Source organism: Mustelus asterias, chromosome 11 (assembly GCF_964213995.1).
Source record: "Mustelus asterias chromosome 11, sMusAst1.hap1.1, whole genome shotgun sequence".
NCBI classification, from domain to species: domain Eukaryota; kingdom Metazoa; phylum Chordata; class Chondrichthyes; order Carcharhiniformes; family Triakidae; genus Mustelus; species Mustelus asterias.
The window spans coordinates 89,719,403-89,734,275 of record NC_135811.1 but is presented as its reverse complement, the minus strand read 5'-3'; the positions used below and the strand labels follow the sequence as shown (position 1 = coordinate 89,734,275).

At 44.1% G+C, this 14,873-nt stretch overlaps 1 protein-coding gene across 14 annotated transcripts in view; it reads right to left on the bottom strand.

Annotated features, from left to right (window-relative positions):
* Positions 1 to 14,873, bottom strand: part of hdac5 (histone deacetylase 5) — a 300,915-nt gene that overhangs the window by 20,648 nt on the left and 265,394 nt on the right. For all 14 annotated transcript variants that reach the window (XM_078223915.1, XM_078223918.1, XM_078223921.1 and 11 more), the window contains one exon: positions 1,116 to 1,223. In XM_078223915.1, the coding sequence (XP_078080041.1) occupies positions 1,116 to 1,223 (108 nt within the window). The remainder of the gene's footprint in view (positions 1 to 1,115; positions 1,224 to 14,873) is intronic.

The following is a 14,873-nucleotide window of genomic DNA, read 5'->3' as shown; positions in this document are numbered from 1 at the left end:
TGAGAACTTTGCAATTATATTAAACGTATACGTGTAGGAAATAGAAAATACTTCTGTAAAACAGATTTTTATATGTCTGTACCTATTGCGTGAAAACAATAATTTTTGTGGTTTGGCTCTAAGAATGTTTCTCAGGGGTTCCTTCTGTACTCTTGGGAGGTTGAAGTATTTGGGAAGCCCTGCACATGGGCAATGCCAACTAACTCATTTTGCACCATACTGGAGTAACAAATATGCTAACTGCCCAATCGTGACCACTGTGCATCACAACCTGCTGAACAACAGCGTCAAGCTCCGGAGGTGAACAGGAAAACATTGCTACTCCCTGGGAGATGCCCACTTCACTGGAGTTGGGGCATTGTTCCTGGTGTTCCCAACAATGCCAATTTAGGCCTTTTCTTGAAAAGTTTTATTTAATTATATTAACATTATAACAAAATTGTGTGTTCCCCTGCTTAGAATTAAATAGTGAAATCATGTTATTTAATACCCAATGGGATTCAAGCTCAGCAGTTCTTGAGTTCAGTCAGCACATACTGAGATTAAAAGATGCCTAATGTACTTAAAATTTTGTGAAACGATTGTCCCATTTTAAGGAATTATTTTGCAATGTTTATAATTGCTGTAAAATTAGCCATAAGCGGGATGGTGCATTGACACTGGGTATTGGTGTAGGGAGCTATTAAACCATGGGGCACATGCTTGTATCAATATTTCCTCCACATCGAGAATTCCTGATAATACCTGGGGCATTAAGATATACAGTTGCCAACAGCAAACAATAGGAGGGAGAGGGGGGCAAAAAAAATGTTCAAGCCATCTCGGGGTATTCTCCACACTTTTTAGCGCTCGCGGAAAGGAGCAATTCGTCTTAGCAGCCCTTCAATTGGAGGCTGATTGAAAACATTTTCAAAGGGGAAACCTGATTTTTCAATAAATTATATTGGAAAGCAAAGTTTTAAAAAACCCCAGAGGTTTGGAGCTATAAATTACACCTGCTGGAGACTCTAATATTTATATATGGATACATGGAATACGCAATTCAGCTTTTACAATCTGTGAATTTCCAATAACGTGCCAGATTCTTGTAATAGGTGCAATGTTCTTGGTCTCACCTTGAGCTCCCCCGCAGCCACCTTGAATGAGAGTTCAACGACGCAGCCAACAGCCATGCGAACAGCACTAGAGGAATGCATTTCATTCCACACAGTGTCACTGTCCACCTGCAAAGAGGAAAGAAATCTTACTTTCCAAGCTGCCATTTACAAGTCATACAATTGTCAATTCGGTGCAATTTGTTCATCTAAAATAACTACAGCAACTAGCATTTATATAGCCCCTTTGGCGCAGGAAAACTTCACAAATGCATTATCAGCTAACCATTGACACAGGGACAAAAAAGATGCCAGGATGGATAACCAAAGGGTTACCACCAGGGTAAGGGGAGTGGGGAATGCTAGAATTGAAGAAATGTCAAGTTCTGGAGGATCGTAGGCCTTGTGTGCATGCAGTGAAAGATAGAACTGGAGCTTAACAGTTAACACTTCATACGCTTTCAATTAGAACGATACACATCACAACCATGCACTTCCAAAAACCCAACAACCACAGTTTCAGACTGCTCCTATATGATTTCCCAATTAATTACCACCACCTGAATTAAATATCCAACTGTTACACAGTTAACATGGCAGATGCAACAGAGATAGGGAGGGGCAAGGCCATGAAGAGATTTGATGACAACTTTAAATTTGAAGCGTTGGTGGACCAGAAACCAGGATGTGTCCCATAATGCAGTCTCCCCAATGTAGAGGAGACTACATTCTGAACAAGGGAAATAATTTGTTTGAATATGGAAGCTGGTCCGGGGGAGGGAGGGAAGCTGGTCCGGGGGAGGGAGGGAAGCTGGTCCGGGGAGGGAGGGAAGCTGGTCCGGGGAGGGAGGGAAGCTGGTCCGGGGAGGGAGGGAAGCTGGTCCGGGGAGGGAGGGAAGCTGGTCCGGGGAGGGAGGGAAGCTGGTCCGGGGAGGGAGGGAAGCTGGTCCGGGGAGGGAGGGAAGCTGGTGCGGGGAGGGAGGGAGGGAAGCTGGTCCGGGGAGGGAGGGAGGGAAGCTGGTCCGGGGAGGGAGGGAGGGAAGCTGGTCCGGGGAGGGAGGGAGGGAAGCTGGCCCGGGGAGGGAGGGAGGGAAGCTGGTCCGGGGAAGGAGGGAAGCTGGTCCGGGGAAGGAGGGAAGCTGGTCCGGGGAAGGAGGGAAGCTGGTCCGGGGAAGGAGGGAAGCTGGTCCGGGGAAGGAGGGAAGCTGGTCCGGGGAAGGAGGGAAGCTGGTCCGGGGAAGGAGGGAAGCTGGTCCGGGGAAGGAGGGAAGCTGGTCCGGGGAGGGAGGGAAGCTGGTCCGGGGAGGGAGGGAAGCTGGTCCGGGGAGGGAGGGAAGCTGGTCTGGGGAGGGAGGGAAGCTGGTCCGGGGAAGGAGGGAAGCTGGTCCGGGGAGGGAGGGAAGCTGGTCCGGGGAGGGAGGGAAGCTGGTCCGGGGAGGGAGGGAAGCTGGTCCGGGGAGGGAGGGAAGCTGGTCCGGGGAGGGAGGGAGGGAAGCTGGTCCGGGGAGGGAGGGAGGGAAGCTGGTCCGGGGAGGGAGGGAGGGAAGCTGGCCCGGGGAGGGAGGGAGGGAAGCTGGTCCGGGGAAGGAGGGAAGCTGGTCCGGGGAAGGAGGGAAGCTGGTCCGGGGAAGGAGGGAAGCTGGTCCGGGGAAGGAGGGAAGCTGGTCCGGGGAAGGAGGGAAGCTGGTCCGGGGAAGGAGGGAAGCTGGTCCGGGGAAGGAGGGAAGCTGGTCCGGGGAAGGAGGGAAGCTGGTCCGGGGAAGGAGGGAAGCTGGTCCGGGGAAGGAGGGAAGCTGGTCCGGGGAGGGAGGGAAGCTGGTCCGGGGAGGGAGGGAAGCTGGTCCGGGGAGGGAGGGAAGCTGGTCTGGGGAGGGAGGGAAGCTGGTCCGGGGAAGGAGGGAAGCTGGTCCGGGGAGGGAGGGAAGCTGGTCCGGGGAGGGAGGGAAGCTGGTCCGGGGAAGGAGGGAAGCTGGTCCGGGGAGGGAGGGAAGCTGGTCCGGGGAGGGAGGGAAGCTGGTCCGGGGAAGGAGGAAGCTGGTCCGGGGAAGGAGGGAAGCTGGTCCGGGGAAGGAGGGAAGCTGGTCCGGGGAGGGAGGGAAGCTGGTCCGGGGAAGGAGGGAAGCTGGTCCGGGGAAGGAGGGAAGCGGGTCCGGGGAAGGAGGGAAGCTGGTCCGGGGAAGGAGGGAAGCTGGTCCGGGGAGGGACGGAAGCTGGTCCGGGGAGGGAGGGAAGCTGGTCCGGGGAGGGAGGGAAGCTGGTTGGGGAGGGAAGGAAGCTGGTCCGGGGAGGAAGGAAAGCTGGTCCGGGGAGGGAGGGAAGCTGGTCCGGGGAAGGAGGAAAGCTGGTCCGGGAGGGAAGTGGCGGGGGGATTGCGGTTGCTGGCCATTTCAATTTACTATCTTGTTCTCATGCTCACATTCCAATTGCAATGTCCCAGTGAAGCCCAGCTCAAGCTTGAGGAATAGCTTCTGAATAGACATCTGACTAACTTTTGGACTCAAATTGAGTTCAACAACTTCAGACCATGGACTCTGTCCTTCATTTTGAATGTTTATCCCCCCTCCCCCAGTACCATTTTGTATCTTGTTTTCATGGTTTTTCTTTCAGACAGCACTGGCTTTTATTTCTGCTATTAACACCTACTTGGGACCAATCCTTTCTTTACTACAGCCATCACCACTCCCTTTGCATTTTGTTCCATGACATCTTTGATATTTAATCTCCTTTGCCCTCTAACCTATCTATCTTTTTCCACCTGACCTCCCCTTCCCCCCCTTCCTCAACAGCATAATACCCATCATATTTCTACCTCTCTTCAGTTCCAAAGAAGTGTCATATTGGACTCGAATTGTTAACTCTTGTTTCTTTCTCCACAGAGGCTGCCAGACTGGCTGAGTTTTTCCAGCACCGCTTTTATTGGATTTCTCACCGAATTCCCTTTTCTTAGAGCTAGAAACTGGGCTGCACAAAAGACGCTTTTCAGGCACCACGAGAACTAGTAATTAAGTCCTCAATATGGCAGGCAGGAAGCAAGTACGCATTTCTAGCTGGAAGTACACTGACTGCCAGATGAGTAAGGGCAAGTACGTAAACGAAGACCTGGGGGGGGGGGGGGGGGGGGGGGGATTCCCTGGCCTCCGTAGCGTATTTCTCACGGTGGGAGGCATTTGCCGGGGGTGGGATCTTCTGCTACCACTGCTGTCAGTGGGATTTCCCATTGATTCTGCCGCATGGGGAAATCTGCGGTGGGGCGCACCATCGGCGAGACCAGCAGATTCCACCTATGTCAACAGCCGGAAAGTTCCAGGCCTATTCCCTCTCTAAGGCTGATTTGCTGAGGCAGTTAGTGGCATCAGGGGCTGCATTCAAGGAAACCAACACTCGGTATCATCTGCAACAAAAAGCTAACCTAAAGGTGGAATGAGCAGAAAAAGGAGTATCCCCTCTCAACCCATAATAAGGAAAGGGATCACCACCACTGCCTGCCCCATCCTCTGATGCCCCCAATCTGATGTCCCACCACTGCTACTCTTGGCTTGAGTCCTATCTCTCCTCTGCTCCTTACACTGACCCCTGAACTCATGTTCACTCACCATATCCTTCCCAAACAACAGTCCTATTGTTGGTTCCATGCTAAATGGACCTAATCCAAACCAACTACTGAATACAATGTCAGCAGCAGCCTGATTCTTCATTATTTTTAGCTGATCTGCATGGTGCCATGCCAGCTCCTGCATAATTCAGCCCAAGACTCAATACCTGGAGTAACTGGATGGAATGTGTCTTCTTTCAAATGTATGGACCCTAATATTCTGTGTCTTCTTGATAGGAAGCTGGAATTCATCACACAGAAGCGCTGATTCATTCATCACAGAGTTGTACCATAGTAAGGTACAGCTGCAACTGATCTGATATTTTAATCTCAAAATGTTTTTGTTCTATTGTCACAAATATCAAACTACTTTTCAATATTAGGGTAAATCAAGATGAATCAACTCTGATGAAACAGTGGTAGGAAAGGAAAATTGACATCATTTGTCTCAAGAAAGCTTTTGGGGAGGGTGATATTACCGGTTCATCCTGCTGGTCGATTGGCGTGGTAAGCCAGTAGGATCGCAAAAGAGGCAAAAAACTGGCATCGTGCCCGGTTTCCCACCTCTCACGATACTACCTGCACTGTGGAGCTGGTGTGATCAGGGGGAGTGGGGGTGTGATGTCCAGAGGGGGTTGGGGAGTGAGATATCTCCCAGTGCATCAAAACTATCTGCTCTTGCAAACAGTTAGTGCACTGGGAGATTGGCGCGTGCACAATGGCGCCCTCTAGCAGTCAGCAGCCGACTTTCTGGCGAGAACACTCCCCCTACTGACGAGAATCACACTTTGCCTCATTTCTTTCTCCAAGTGGCATAAGATCATATCTGGGAGCTCGCCCAAAAAGTGGACGCGATTCTCTCCCGTTTTCACACTCGTTTGGCAACTAGACTTTTTTTGGTAAGATCTCTCTTTGTGTTTTCCTTTAAATTATTACTTGGCACTTCCCTCACACTAAAAATTATAATTGTTATATTATTTTAAATTAAAATAATGATAATAATCACTTGTGGTAAGAAGCTTTTGGTCCATAGGATGATCCATGAACAAAGGAGATTTCTTCCTAGTTGAAATCACTCAACATCTATCAGCAACACATTAGTTTTAAACATTAAATTCAGATAAAGGTGACACAGCATGTCTACGACATTTCAGAATGCTGAACAATTTTTGGTTAACCTACTATAAACCTGCCTCATAAAATACAATTTGTTCCAGTGTGTAGAGATAAATCATCAAGCTTTTAATTTGTTAGAATATAAAGCAAGGAACAAGGAAAAGTCATCAACTACTTTATTTCCGTAAGCTACTGCCTAATGAGCGCCACCTAATCCTCCAATTTCCCAAGGAAATATCTCCAAAGTTTCTCGTTCTCCTGAAGATGAATGGGACAAAATTCCAGGGTACGTATTTAATTTACATTTTGAACTTGCTGCTTTTCTTATTTGACATTTTCATGCACTCAGCACATTGTTATTTTTACTTTTGACTGATATTTATAAATTAAATTAAAGAAAAACAGCTCAAATTAAATACCATATAATTTTAAATACGGAAATAATTATTCCTGTCAAATTTGGTGTCAGTATAAATGTGTGTAAATGCAAATTTGTAAGAGTGAATGAACCCAAACACTATTCAATATTGCCTGGAAAATACAAGTAATTTGTCCATTGAAATTATGAGACAGTGAACTGTACTGTTGAGACAGGAAGATGCCCATATTGGTTCAACTTTGGTGCATCCTGAATCTGAATTTTTAAAGTTGTTAGTTAATTTCAGATGCAGCCCTTTAGGGAGAAATTGAAGCATTACTTTAAAGTGGAGGGGGAAGAAATCCTCATGAGATGTGTTGTTGGCCTGAACCACCAACTATCCACTATAAAGTGACACTCATAAGGTTTCTGGTTAAATTGGTGCCCAGGTCTCTTGATCAGAAATTGATACACGGTACTGGATTCATATTAGTAAAGAAAACATGAAAAATAAAGAGCAAACAACAGAAAAAGGGGAAGAAAGTGGTTTCACACCGTGGAGAAATTACTGGTGGAGGTGGGTCCAATTTGAATATGTACCAGAAAGAGAAGTACAACTACCCCCTGTGTTTTTTTATTCTCTAGTCTACATCATACATTTGTAAACAAAAAACATTTTACTAACATGTAAAATCAGCATTACTTTCCGATCACCTCAGTTTGTGTTAGATTAGCCAACTCAGCCATATAAAGAACAGCAACCAGAACCCGGGTCCCTGGCGCTGTGATGCAGATGCACAGGGCTTAGCACTGTTGCATCACAGCGCCACGGTTTCCTCTGGGTGCTCCAGTTTCCTTCCACAGTTCAGAGATGTGCAGGTTAGGTGGACTAGCCATGCTAAATTACCCCTTAGTATCAAGGGGACTAGCTAGGATAAATGCATGAGGTTACAGGGATAGGGCCTACGTGGAGTTGTGGTTGGTGCAGACTCGATGGGCCAAATTCTATGATTCTCATGCTTTTGCTTTCAGACGGCGCTGACCTTTATTCTATTATTATCAACATCAACTCTGGACCTATGCTTTCTGTCTTTAATAATATCATTACAACTACCATTGAACTAAGTTCTACGACATCTAATTTAAACTCCCCACACTCTAACCTATCCCTGATCTTCGCTTTTGCTCCACCTGCCCCTTCTCACTTTTTCAACAGTATAAACCCCATTACATTCCTTCTGCTCTTCAGTTCCAAATAAAAGCGGCACGGTGGTACAATGGTTAGCACTGCTGCCTCACAGTACCAGCAACTCGGGTTCAATTCCGGCCTTGGGTGGCTGTCTGTGTGAAGTTTGCACATTCTGCCCGTGTTTGCGTGGGTTTCTTCCCACACTCCAAAGACATGTAGGTGATTGGCCATGCTAAAATTTCCCCTTGGTGTCCCAAGATACATAGGTCAGCGGGGTTGTGGATAAGCCGAAGTAAGAGTTGGTGCAGACTTGATGGGCCGAATGGCCACCTTCTGCACTGCAGGGATTCTTTGATTCTATGAAGAATCAAATTGGACTTGAACCGTCTGTTTCTCACTCCACAGATGCTGCCAGACTTGCTGAGTTTTCCAGCGTTTTCTATTTTTATTAAGATCTTGAGTGGACTCGGCAGGATGGATGCTGAGAGGGTGCTTCCATTTATTTGCAAGATGAGAACTAGGGAGGCACAGATTAAAAATAAGAGGTTTCCCACTTAGGACAGAGACAAAGAGAAATCTTTTCTCTCGGAGGGTCATTAGGCTGTGGATTATACTTCCTCAGAGAGTGGGGGTCACTGACTATATCCAAGGTGGAGTTAGATTGTTGATTGACAAGGGAATCAGGTGTTATAGAGGCACGTGCAGACAGGAAAATGGAGTTGAGGCACATTCCAATCAGCCATGATCTTATTGAATGGTTGAACAGTCTTGAGGGGCTGAATGGCCTATTTCTGCTCCTAATTCATATTTTTCATAAGCTATTCATATGTGCAGTGTCATAATTAGCATCGCCTGGTTAAAGCAGATGTAGAGTGTTGCTGGTGATTAAGATAATATGTGAGTTATTTCCTATCATTGTGCCTTTTTTTCAATTTTTATAGGGATTATTTACTGGCAATAAACATGACAGCTGTTGGTGTTTGGAAGCCACATGTTCAAATTACAGCACCAAAAAGAGATTCATTTTGATGTCTGGTCCAACATTACAGAAGAGAGCTGCAAAGGTTTTGGAAGTTTTTTTAAACAGATGGAATAACGTTAAGTGAAGTATCTTCATCGATTTAAATCTGCTGTTGGTTACTTTGCTTCTGTATAGTCTTAATACATTTGAAAATATAATCTTTTCATTACTGGTTGGAAAGATCGATGGTGTATGGTGGGTTCTGAGGCATCTGAGCACATATTACAATTACAAAAAGATCGATTGAAAGATCAACTTTTGGTTTGTAGGGATTGTATGCTTGCCTTTTGACACTAACATTTTTTTTTGGATATGAATGAAAAAGAAGTGATTTGAGCCCTGGGAAATCCAAATCGGTAGTTGTTAAATTCAATAACTCCCAAAATCTGAGAAATGGAGTGTTGCTAACATAGAAATACAGAGTGGGTTACTCAAACACCCCTAAACTTGTGGATAAACTAGAGCTAAGTTGTTAAGTGAATTGGCACAGTAAGAAGTCTCACAACACTAGGTTAAAGTCCGACAGGTTTATTTGGAATCGTGAGCTTTCGAAGCGCTGTTCCTTCATCAGGTGAGTGGAACCTGTCCTCCACTCAGCTGAGGAAGGAGCAGTGCTCCGAAAGCTCGTGATTCCAAATAAATCTGTTGGATTTTAACCTGGTGTTGTGAGACTTCTTACTGTGCCCACCCCAGTCCAACGCCGGCATCTCCACATCATTAGTGAATTGGGATTGAGTTTCACATATTTACTTATTTAACCCCTTCCCCAATGCTCTCCTGCACTTTGGGAGTTTTAAAGTTCTCTCAGGGAGTCTGGTGAGGTATCATATTGTATATAAAATGCCCTGCCGGTACACTACTTCAATTTGCTTTGTGCTGATAAGATTGAAGTTGTCTCATGCATTGGGAGAAGAAATCCATGCAACATTGCATGTCCAGCTCTGAACCGAAAGCTAGCATACAGTCATTGGCAAACAGGAAATCGTGAAAATTGTCCTTGGAGAACATTGTCTTTGCCTGAGGTCATCTCAGAATGAGCTAGGACGCGTCCTGTTTAACTCTGGTGGCGACAAGGAATGGGTCAGAAGACTCACCAGCATCCAGGACATGTGGGAGCATGCTGTCATGGAACTGTCGAACCATTGTGATAAATTTTCCACGCAGCTGAATTTCTCTCACAACTGGCTCTGTCAAATCCTTGATCCAGCCAAAAAATGTGATGCAGAGGCCATGTTCTCTGGGAATTGTCTAACTGCAAACACCATTATCAGTGGTTCCCTGGCTTTTTTAGGAACCAAACTGACCCTCTGGCAGCAAATCCTGGTTGAGACGTTAGATTAAGTGGTTCAAAAGGATTCTGGCAAAGATTTTTCCGGTGACACAGAAAAGTGACAGATTCCTCTATGATTGTCACAAGGCTGGGGAATTCATTTCCACTTCTATAGGTGGCCATTAGAGGCATCTTTGTATTATTGTGGGATGTTTCCTTGCTCCCACATAGACTGCAAGAGTTCATTGAGGTTTGTGACCAGACATTGGCCTCCAGGCTTATAGGCCTCAGCTGGGATAGCATCAACTCCTGGAGCTTGGCCACTAGACAAGAGTTTGAACAAGGTTTATCCTGATGCCTAATTAAACTATGAATTCACTGCATCTATCATTAGTGGTTATGGAAACTCATCAAGGAAGAATAGGGATGGGACTGCATGAGCAAGCAGCCCTTAAAATGCAGACTTGTGCAATTTACCACCCTACAACTCTGCCTCCATCTCCCCATGAAGGAACTTTAAAGGAATATAGATATTTAAAGATAAGTGGCTACATATGGGGCAAACATCTTTTAGACTTTAAAAAAAGCCTGGGAATATTTAAAATAAATAGTTTCGCCTTCTGAAGACCATTTGGGGCATAATAACTGTGGCAGTAGGAAACAATTTCTGGGCAAAAAATGAAGCAGCACACCTGAATCCATATTAGATAGCTACAGCGGGTTTGGATTCAAGGGCAGTCTCCCTTGGGGACAGCAGTGCATATTTAGCAAACTAGTCAGCAAAAACAAAAAGGAGGGAGCAGACAATCCTGGCAGTTGCTAGTAGTTTCTAAAGTGCAGGTGTAGTTTAATTGATTGCTTAGATTTGCGACTAGTCCCATGCTGATCGGCAACCTGCAGAGCCACGACTGTGCTCATGCCTGGAGACACAAATATAGTGGCTACTGGCATTCCAACTCTGGGGTTTGCTGATTTTTCTAGCTTGCCTTCTTTCTTCTTGATTTGACTCTTGTGTGTGAATATTGCCTTGAGTAGAGATGGAGTTGGATGGGTCTTCCTTCTCAGGAGCAAAGAAGAATGAGAGGCAAACTCACTGAAACATACAAAATTCTTGGGAAGGCTTGCTACAGTGGATAAGCTGTTTCTCCTGGCTTGGGGTTGGGGGGGGGGGGGGGGGGGGGGGAGTGTCTCAAACAAGGGACCATGGTCTCAGAATGAGAGGCAAGACATTTAGGACTGGTACGAGGAGAAACCTCTTCACTTAGAGGTTTGTGAATAAATTGATTATTTATCTCGTGCCTGCTTGTGCTACCTTGTATGTGCAAGTTGCGAAGCTTGGACTTCAGGCTGGACTGTCTAAAACTAGGAATTATGACCTTAGGATGAAGAGTTGATCATTTAGGACTGATGAGGAGGAACTTCTCACTTGGGAGAGTTGTGAATCTTTGGAATTTTCCACCTTAGAATATGGAGAATATGGGTGCGTGCAAAATGGATCCTACATTGCAACAGTAAAAGCAGTTAATAGCAAAAATATACTGCAAAACAGAAATGAGTTTTTAAAAAAGCCTCAGAACCTTTTAGGGGTCCTTACTCATGGAGCTATCATTAAGTCAACTACAAGACCCTCGTCAGACCCCACTTGGAGTACTGTGCTCAGTTCTGGTCGCCTCATTACAGGAGGGATGTGGAAATGATTGAAAGGGTGCAGAGAAGATTTACAAGGATGCTGCCAGGATTGGTTGGCATGCCTTATGAGGATAGGTTGAGGGAGCTCGGTCTTTTCTCCTTGGAGAGACAAAGGATGAGAGGTGACCTGATAGAGGTGTACAAGATGTTGAGAGGTATAGATCGGGTGGATTCTTGGAGGCTTTTCCCCAGGGCTGAAATGGCTGCTACGAGAGGACACAGGTTTAAGGTGCTGGGGAGTAGGTACAGAGGAGGTGTCAGGGGTAAGTTTTTCACTCAGAGGGTGGTGGGTGAGTGGAATCGGCTGCCGTCAGTGGTGGTGGAGGCAAACTCGATAGGGTCTTTTAAGAGACTTCTGGATGAGTACATGGGACTTAATAGGATTGAGGGTTATAGGTAAGCCTATATATAAGCCTAGGTAGGTAGGGACATGATCGGTGCAACTTGTGGGCCAAAGGGCCTGTTTGTGCTGTATTTTTTCTATGTTCTATGTTCTACATGAGGACAAGCAAGGTCTCTGGTTCAGTGCTGGCCTAAGCAAATGGAAAATCAAATTCCTCAGCTATCATGCCTGGATTTGACTTCACACTATTAGTCCAGGCCTGTAAATTGTTAGTCCAGTAATATAACCACTGTGCCACCAAAGTCCAAAGGAATAGTCCTCCACAAGGAACTGATATGTAAAGGGAATGGACATTGAAATTGCATGAGAAGAACAGTGAAATTTACCAATGTTGCTAAAGACCATAAGACCATAAGACATAGGAGCGGAAGTAAGGCCATTCGGCCCATCGAGTCCACTCCACCATTCAATCATGGTTGATTTCAACTCCATTTACCCGCTCTCTCCCCATAGCCCTTAATTCCTCGAAAATTGGAGTTGTGATTGTGAAAGCTTGCTGAAGTTTATAGATAGTCTAGCACAATGGGCAATTAGATGGCAGATACAATTTAATACTGAAAAATGTGAAGTAATTAACCTTGAAAGTTAACAAAGTGAAAAAAGATACTTTAAAAGGTAAGGTTTTAAAGTAAGTATTACAGCAGAGGGATCTTTATTTCCAATATACAGATCACTGAAATGAAAACTGAATATAAAAGAAAGGGGGTAATGTTGGACCTTAGCTAGGCCATAGTTGGGAGTATTGCTGCAGTTTTGGGCACTCCATTATATGAGTGACAGAAAAGTAATGGAAATGTTACAGTGCAAATCCACTATGGTGTTGGGACTTTTTTCACTAAAGGTGATCAGATATAACCTGACAGAAATGTTACAAAATCTTATAAAATAAACTCTAACCGATTCCAATGGAAAGCAAGAAGCTCAAGAAGGGATACGTTTAAGTTCAGTGTAAGAAAAGAAAAAGTAGATTTGATTTTTTTTCCCCTAAGAAGCTGGTTAGAGTATTGGATTCTCTGTGATAAGCCACAGAGTCGATAAATTCTAAAAAATAAATTGAAAGGAAATAAACTGAAGGAATAAATTGAAGGGAAGAGGTGCAAGTGGGACTAGACTATGTGCACTATATAGAGGCGGAGTGAGGAAAAAACAGCACAGAATTTTTAATGTCTAGTTTCTGGGCTATGATGTACTGTGTTGTACATTCTATGATCAATTCACTGTGCCTCCCAGGGTCCCTACAATATCCTCTTTTGATCATTTGTACCATGAGTGCAATAGATGGATAGAGACTTAAAACCTACATACTTAGGCAAGTGGCAGTTTCCCTTATAGGTATGTTGAATGTATTTCTGTTGCTGTCATCTGATTTCATTGTTTGTTCATGACCAATAGTGAAGTAATGAAACTGGCAAACTGGCAGGCATTCAGTGTAATTTTAGAACACAACCAGAGGCTATATCATTGTGAAATTGGAATGTGCAAATGCCTCATGTAATTTAGCATGTTTCTTTGCATATCGGAATCGAAGTAATGAGGGCTTGAATTAGGATTATTTGTTGCCTTTTACTTTCAGTGAGGACCAAATAAATAATTTTTGAGCGCAAGGCAAGAGAGGGTTTGGATATTATGAATCTAACCTACTAATTCAGTTATGGTAAGGTGGCGCTGTTGACAGAGGAATTAGGTTCAAGTTAATATCCTGCACGTCAGTGAATTGTACTGTACTTGACTCATCTTTTGCAGCTTGAAATTTAGAAAGAGACCTCTCTAATTTGTGTAGTAAAAAGTGAGAGAAAAGATCACAAAAGAGATACATTTCAAGAAAACAAAAGCATTTGAAACCATATTTGAATCCATCTAGTTTGTTTGGTCTATTACGTTCCCTAGCTCAGCTGGAGGCTTCATGCAACACATTCTAAGGAAGTTTTGAAAATCATGCCAAAAAAATCCAAATACCAGATTTATATTACTTTATATTATTTTAACTACTTTAAAAGTTTTATTCATGTCTTGGCAGATATTTAAGTGCTAAAGCCTCAAGGCTTTCAAAGCCCCATGCAATGGGTTCATGGTTTGCATCCCAGATGTCCTACAGATTCATCACAATTTTTCAGCTGAGAAACTCTGCAAGTGATGTGGTTTAAAATCAAAATAATCTGTTTCATATGTTTGAAGCTGCATCATTAGGAACTGCCTTTGTAAAATAGCTGTTACTTCTGGTAAACAATGTTCTAACTAAAATTGCTGAGCACTATTCGTAATTGTGCTTTGTTTATTTTCCTCAAAAGGGAGTTATCTCCATCCCATCGCTATTTAGTCATTTCTGGACAACACAACTGAAGCTACAATGTATGCCCTGTGCTAATGTTGGAGGTTGGCTTTGGATCATGTAATGCTGGTGAGTGAAGGGCTGGTATGCAAGCAACGCGAATTAAAATGGTGAATGTTTTCTAATCAATTCAATAAAACTATTATCTCAAAATCTAATTGGATTTAAGTATGATTTATGTTGGTTTAATTATAATGTATAGTCATTTATAGTGAACCCTTCAATTTTGCGAACAAAAACACTGTGGGGTTATCTAGCCATGAGAACTATTTGTATTAAAGAAAGCACCATTTGTCGTTGAGCCTAATCTACAAATGGATATAAAAGAGTGTATCATCCGTAAAATTCAACAGCAATGCTACCAATAAAAATGTGTAATTGATCACATGTGAGTGCTAGACAATTTTATATGGCAAAAAACTGTCAGCTGGAAATTCGAAATAAAAACTAAAGATAGGAAATACACAGCATGTGAAAAGGGAAAAGTCAAATTAAGAATTCAGATTTCAGAATTCTGTTGCTGTCAACACCATGCTTAAAATAGCAGATGACAACAGTGACTCTTTTCCTTCTCTACAGCATGCTTTATCTATAGATTCCTTGCTGAGGTGAAAGTTAAACAGCTTTAAAAACAACTTGATTTAAAGGAAATGTGGAAGCGCAACTAAACGCCTACATCTAAATTACTTGGCAACATTTGTTGTACATGGAACAATTCTGCACTTATAATACTATATTTTTACTCTGAAGTGGTGACAGAGACCTGCTGTGTATTTCTAACCTTGTTGTCCTACTTTCAACACAGGTGAAGT